We start from the raw sequence: 7,650 nt of genomic DNA on the forward strand, positions 1-7,650 counted from the left end.
CCCAAACCAACCGAGAACCCACGACGTCATTCACTGGCTGATTAATCGAGAGTAACAAGTCGAGAGAATTGATGGTAATGGCATATAGTCAAGAGAGTGAATACTCTGGTAATGGCATATAGTCATAGGTCTGAGAGAAGGTTTAGCAGTCCCGGAAACTTCACCAGCGGACCAAGAATGAAACAGCACCATGGAATGCCAAGATCTTCAATCCATTTCAGAATTACTCTTTTTCTTAATGTTCATGTCTCTTCCTGATGGACCTAAATCAGGTCTCTTCTTCGTCATCATCTTCTTATAGATCACAATTAGGAGCAACAATACGAAGATTTGATATTTTTGTTCTGGTAATGTAGGGAGCTCCTGGTGACACGTAGAGAGAGAGAGAGATTTATTTTAGTTTAGATATTTAATCTTAATAATTTTATCCTTTATAACATCCAATCAATTTATTTGATAAATAAACAATAATTATTTTTTATAATATGGTTGATATGTATTTGACATGCATTTGATCTGCTTTATCTAAATTATTAGTTTAAATTCTTTGAATTTTGCATCAAAAGAAAGTCAATACATCAGTTTTTCAATAATCTTAATAAAATCAGAGCATTCAGTTAAAAAATTTGGCCCTTATATATGGAATACTGATAAGACATTTCATTGTCCATAAAAGGGTTCCCAGTTCGATATGAAGCGGTAATAAACATTGCCTATGTTGGATAAGCTTGAATCAAAGGTTTCTTTTTCCTTATTGAGTTATGATTATCTAAAATATTAGGAATTATGAATTGTGTTAGGATTAAGAGTTTTATAGTTCTATATAAAGAGATGAATATTGTGTTGCATAACTTGCGATTTATGATTTTAGAACTTTGGGTTTTGAGTTAGTTTTTCCTAAAGCATGGAAGTGATTAATAATAAAAGCGTGTGTCTTACTTTGATTCTTGAGTTCTATATTTGGTATCATAGCCAGAAAATAAAATCATAATACCAGGGGAGATGTGAAAAAAGAAACCGTGGTATGTGATAAAGAATTCAGCCCCTCCTCCATTAAATTTCCTATGCTAAACTCCTCTAACTAAACAGTTTGGACTATGTGTATGAAGATCACATTCAAGGTCAACAAAGTGTGGAAAACTATTGAGCCTGGAAACAAAAATGAGGAGAAGAATAATATGGCCATCACCCTATTATTCCAATTCATACCCGAGGCTTTAACACTACAAGTTGGAGACCTAGAGACGACTAAAGCAGTTTGGGATGCAATCAAAGCAAGACACGTTGGAGCTGAGAGAGTAAGAGAAGCATGTTTACAAACTCTTACGGCGGAATTTGATTGACTCAAGATGAAGGAAGGAGAGACAACTGATATCATTGTCGAGACACTATCAGAGATCTCATCAAAGTTGGCTTCATTAGGGATAATAATCGAAGAACCAAACATTGTGAGGAAGTTTCTCAAGAGCTTGCCCAGAAAGAAGTACGTTCATATAGTTGCATCGCTCAAACAGGTGCTTGACCTAAACACAACAAGTTTTGAGGATATTGTTGGAAAATTAAAAGCATACGAAGAAAAGACTTCAAAAGAGGAGGAATAGCAATAAGATGATAATGGAAAGTTGTTATAAGGTGAATCACAACAAGAATACAATGGCGGTAATAGAGGAAGAGGACGAGGTGGCCGATACAATACATGGAGAGGACGAGGCTGTGGTAGGTATAACAACTTTGAACGTCAAAGGAAAGCGTACCAACAAGGAAAATAACGAGATGCCTCACACATTACCTGCTTCAAGTGTGACAAAGTCGGCCATTATGCAACAGATTGTCTGGATCTTAAGCTTAAGCTTCAAGAAACTACTGAGAAGAAGGACGAATATACTCAAGAAGCCGATGAGTTAATGATGCATGAGGTATTCTATCTCAATGAAGAAAAGGTTATCCCAAGCATCTTCGAGACCAATCACGACAATCAAAACTTGTGGTATCTTTATAACGGAGCAAGCAACCACATGAGTGGAAATCATCTGCTCTTCCACACGATTGTTGAAAGAACCGTGGGATTTCAAAATGCTTCAAAAGATTCAAAGTTATGGTTGAGCATGAGACAAAAGCAGTGATCCAGACGTTGAGAATAGAAAGAGGCAGTGAGTTCAAGTCTCACAAATTTGAAACCTATTGCGAGTGTGCTGGTATTAGAAGACATCTTACAGCACCATACTCTCCTCAACAAAACAGAGTTGTTGAAAGACGAAACCGGACGTTGTTAGAGATGACCAGGAGCATTTTAAAACACATAAATGTTCCAAAATTCTTGTGGGGAGAGGCAGTACGACATTCTACCTACTTGATCAATAGACTTGCGACAAGGTCACTCAAAGGGAAGACACCATATGAAGCTCTTCGTTCAAAGAAGCCAAACCTCAATCATCTAAGAGTTTTCGGTTGTGTGTGTTATGCGATAACAGATGAAGTAGGAAGAAAGAAGCTTGACGATCGTTCTAGGTGCTTAGTGCATCTCGGGACAGAGCCCGGATGTAAAGCCTATCGGCTTTTGGATCCCTCGAAGAGGAAAATCGTGGTTAGCAGTGATGTAGTCATCAACAAGAATAAAAGCTAGAGTTGGAATAAAGAAGAACAGAGGGAAGAAGGCAACTCTGGTACCTTTGAGTTGGAGCTAAAGAGGTTCAACGACAACGAAGGAACGATGGAGACAAGAGTAGTGGAAGATAATGAGAGTATCATTCCAGATGATGAAACAGAAGAAGAAGAAAATGTTGAAGCTGATGAGGAGGATCGATATCATGTACAACTAAGGAGATCAACAGGAATAAGCAACAAACCTTCGTACCTAGACGACTACATCCTCCTAGTTGATACAGAGTACGAGCGACTTCTCATGGTTATCAATGATTAGCCGTGGGATTTCGCAGAAGCAAAGGAACTAGAAGTCTGGATTGATGCATGCAAAGATGAGATAATCTCGATCGAGAAGAACAAAACATGGTTCCTTGTCGACCTACCTAAAGGAGTAAAGCCAATCGGATTAAAGTGGGTGGTTAAAATAAACGTAACGCCGATGGAAGTATTAACAAATACAAGGCGCGACTAGTAGCTAAAAGTTATGTTTAGAGACATGGATTTGACTACGACGAAGTGTTCCCTCCGGTTGCTCGAATAAAGACAGTTTGTCTGGTCATTGCATTAGCTGCTTCATCCGGTTGAGAAATTCATCACCTCGACGTAAAGACTGCATTCTTACATGGTGAACTAAAGGAAGAGGTATTTGTTTCTCAAACTAAGGATTTTGTGATCGCGGGACAAGAAGGAAAGATGTACAAATTAAAGAAAGCTCTATACGGCCTGAACGTTAAGCTAAGTAAGATACTTGTTGGTTTAAACTTTCACCGATGCTCTAAAGAATCATTGCTTTACAAAAGGCTAGACAAGCCGAGTCTCTTGATCGTAGTAGTATATGTTGATGATCTACTCATCACAAGTTCGTCGTTATCAACCATAATGGAGTTGAAAAGGAACATGGCAATCGAGTTTGAGATGAGTGATCTTGGAAAGCTGACATACTATTTGGGCATTGAAGTACATCAGTTTGACGGAGGTATTACATTGAAACATAGCCAATATGCGATGAAGATCCTTGAGGAAAGTGGAATGGGTACGTGCAATTTAACTCATGTTCCTATGGACTTTAACGTGAAACTATCCAAGTCGCACGCAGAGACGAAAATTGATGAAAAAGAGTACAGAAGAAACATAGGTTGCTTGCGATATTTGTTGCATACTCGTCCGGACTTATCATTCAGCGTTGGGCTACTAAGTTGATACATCCAGCAACCAAAAGAATCACATGGAGCAGCGTTGAAACAAATACTAAGATATGTACGTAGAACTACCTCTCTTGGTCTTATGTTCACTCGATCGACAAAGCTGGAAGTAGTTGGGTTTAGTGATAAGAAGATCCTGAACGACATGTACTACATTACGGGTATAAAGAGAAACATCGTGAGTTTGGGGCAAGCCACAGAAGTTGGCTGTGAGGTACGCATGAAAGACAACATACTGATGCTATTTGATCGCTCTGGACATCTCATGATCAAGACTACACGGTCGAGAAATCGACTTTATAAAGTCACCTTACAAACATATACCATCCAATGCCTACAAATAGCATCATCAACAGAATCATCTAAATGGCATGCCCGCCTTGGTCATGTTAATACTGAGACGATGAAACTGATGATTAATAAAGAACTTGTCACCGGCATCCTGAACATCGCACTCGAGAAAGAAACATGTGCATCATGTTTACTTGGAAAGCAAGCTAGACATCCATTCCCACAAACAACTCAATATCGAGCAAGCCATCCACTAGAAATCATCCACGAAGATCTTTGTGTGCCTATTACTCCTGCTACACCAGGACAAAAGCGATATGTGTTTGTTCTTATCGATGATTTTTCGTGGTATATGTGGACAGTATTGTTAAATGAGAAAAGCGAAGCTTTCGAAAGCTTCAAAAGATTCAAAGTTATGGTTGAGCATGAGACAAAAGCAGTGATCCAGACGTTGAGAATATACAGAGGCAGTGAGTTCAAGTCTCATGAATTTGAAACCTATTGCGAGTCTACTGGTATTAGAAGACATCTTACAGCACCATACTCTCCTCAACATAACGGAGTTGTTGAAAGACGAAACCGGACGTTGTTAGAGATGACCATGAGCATTTTAAAACACATGAATGTTCCAAAATTCTTGTGGGGAGAGGCAGTACAACATGCTACCTACTTGATCAATAGACTTGCGACAAGGTCACTCAAAGGGAAGACACCATATGAAGCTCTTCGTTCAAAGAAGCCAAACCTCAATCATCTAAGAGTTTTCGGTTGTGTGTGTTATGCGATAACAGATGAAGTAGGAAGAAAGAAGCTTGACGATCATTCTAGGTGCTTAGTGCATCTCGGGACAGAGCCCGGATGTAAAGCATATCGGCCTTTGGATCTGTCGAAGAGGAAAATCGTGGTTAGCAGTGATTTAGTCATCAACAAGAATAAAAGCTGGAGTTGGGATACAGAAGAACAGAGGGAAGAAGGCAACTCCGGTACCTTTGAGTTGGAGCTAAAGAGGTTCAACGACAACGAAGGACCGATGGAGACAAGAGTAGTGGAAGATAATGAGAGTATCATTCCAGATGATGAAATAGAAGAAGAAGAAAATGTTGAAGCTGGAGGAGGATCGATATCATGTACAACTAAGGAGATCAACAAGAATAAGCAACAAACCTTCGTACCTAGACGACTACATCCTCCTAGTTGATACAGAGTACGAGTGACTTCTCATGGTTATCAATGATGAGCCGTGGGATTTCGCAGAAGCAAAGGAGCTACAAGTCTGGATTGATGCATGAAAAGATGAGATAATCTCGATCGAGAAGAACAACACATGGTTCCTTGTCGACCTACCTAAAGGAGTAAAGCCAATCGGATTAAAGAGGGTGTTTAAAATAAACGTAACGCCGATGGAAGTATTAACAAATACAAGGCGCGACTAGTAGCTAAAGGTTATGTTCAGAGACATGGAATTGACTACGACGAAGTGTTCCCTCCGGTTGCTCGAATAAAGACAGTTTGTCTGGACATTGCATTAGCCGCTTCATCCGGTTGAGAAATTCATCACCTCGACGTAAAGACTGCATTCTTACATGGTGAACTAAAGGAAGAGGTATTTGTTTCTCAGCCTGAGAATTTTGTGATCGCAGGACAAGAAGGAAAGATGTACAAATTAAAGAAAGCTCTATACGGCCTGAACGTTAAGCTAAATAAGATACTTGTTGGTTTAAACTTTCACTGATGCTCTAAAGAATCATTGCTTTACAAAAGGCTAGATAAGCCGAGTCTCTTGATCGTAGTAGTATATCTTGACGATCTACTCATCACAGGTTCGTCGTTATCAACCATAATGGAGTTGAAAAGGAACATGGCAATCGAGTTTGAGATGAGTGATCTTGGAAAGTTGACATACTATTTGAGCATTGAAGTACATCAGTTTGACGGAGGTATTACATTGAAACATAGCCAATATGCGATGAAGATCCTTGAGGAAAGTGGAATGGGTACGTGCAATTTAACTCATGTTCCTATGGACTTTAACGTGAAACTATCCAAGTCGCATGCAAAGAAGAAAATTGATGAAACAGAGTACAGAAGAAACATAGGTTGCTTGCGATATTTGTTGCATACTCGTCCGGACTTATCATTCAGCGTTGGGCTACTAAGTCGATACATCCAGCAACCAAAAGAATCACATGGAGCAGCGTTGAAACAAATACTGAGATATGTACGCGGAACTACCTCTCTTGGTCTTATGTTCACTCGATCGGCAAAGCTGGAAGTAGTTAGGTTTAGTGATAGCTCACATAATGTCGATGAAGATGATGGTAAGAGCACAACGGGTCACATCTATTATCTTGATGATAGTTCGATAACGTGGTGTTCTCAGAAGAAAGAGCACTATCTTCATGTGAGGCTGAATTCGTGGCTGCCACAGAAGCAGCAGAAAAGGTGATATGGTTACAAGAATTACTTGGTGATAATGTCGATGAAGATTTTGGTAAGACCACAACGGGTCACATATTTTATCTTGATGATAGTCCGATAACATGGTGTTCTCAGAAGAAAGAGATTGTTGCACTATCTTCGCATGAGGCTGAATTCTTGGCTGCCACAGAAGCAGCAAAAAAGGTGATATGGTTACAAGAATTACTTGGTGAGATCGTGGGAAAGGATGCGAGAAAGTGAAGATCAGAGTTGATAATAAGTCTGCAATTGCACTTACAAAAAACCCTGTTTTTCATGGTAGAAGCAAGCATATACATCGGAGATTTCATTTTATACGCGATTGTGTTGAAAAAGAGCAAGTTGAGGTGGAGCATATACCCGGAAGTCTTGAGAGAGCTGATATATTAACGAAATCATTGGGAAGGACTAAGTTTGTCGAGATGAGAAATCTGATTGGTGTCAAGAACGTGAACAAAGGTGCATTCAAGCTTACGGGGGTAGAATGTTTGATAAGCTTGAATCACAAGTTTCCTTTTCCTTATTGAGTTATGATTATCTGAAGGATTAGGAATTATGAATTGTGTTAGGATTAGGAGTTTTCTAGTTCTATATAAAGAGATGCATATTGTGTTGCATAACTTGTGATTTGTAATTTGAGAGCTTTGGGTTTTGAGTTAGTTTTTCTTAAAGCATTGAAGTGATTAATAAGAAAAGTGTGTTTCTTACTTTGATTCTTGAGTTCTATAGCCTATAATTTCTTCTCCACCAATACTCAAGATCCAACCATGCCCACTGAGCGAGTCAGAGGAAGGTCACAAACAAGAAAATAGAGAGAGAGAGCTGGTTCAATATTTGGACTTAACGGTTAAATTTTCTGAATTGGTGTGGATCCAACTAAAATTATCTCTTGAGGTTAACCGGCTCGAACTGATCCCCATATCGAGAGTAATATCTTACGGGGTAAAAAGTTCCCAACGTCTATCCACTTCCATTGTTTAGTTTCAAAATCATTTAAGGAGTTAGCATGATAGGGTCTCTCTCGGCTATTATACCCCTTAGGGGCTGTTCCAGAACA

At 39.3% G+C, this 7,650-nt stretch overlaps 1 protein-coding gene across 1 annotated transcript; it reads left to right on the plus strand.

The window, feature by feature from the left end:
- The first annotated feature begins 5,976 nt into the window (after positions 1-5,976).
- On the plus strand, positions 5,977-6,815 carry LOC106323987 (uncharacterized mitochondrial protein AtMg00810-like). Its single transcript, XM_013762018.1, has 2 exons — positions 5,977-6,454; positions 6,517-6,815. The coding sequence occupies exons 1-2, from the start codon at positions 5,977-5,979 to the stop codon at positions 6,813-6,815; spliced, it is 777 nt and encodes a 258-aa protein (XP_013617472.1).
- Positions 6,816-7,650: the final 835 nt, after the last annotated feature.

Source organism: Brassica oleracea, chromosome C2, assembly GCF_000695525.1.
Source record: "Brassica oleracea var. oleracea cultivar TO1000 chromosome C2, BOL, whole genome shotgun sequence".
NCBI lineage: Eukaryota > Viridiplantae > Streptophyta > Magnoliopsida > Brassicales > Brassicaceae > Brassica > Brassica oleracea.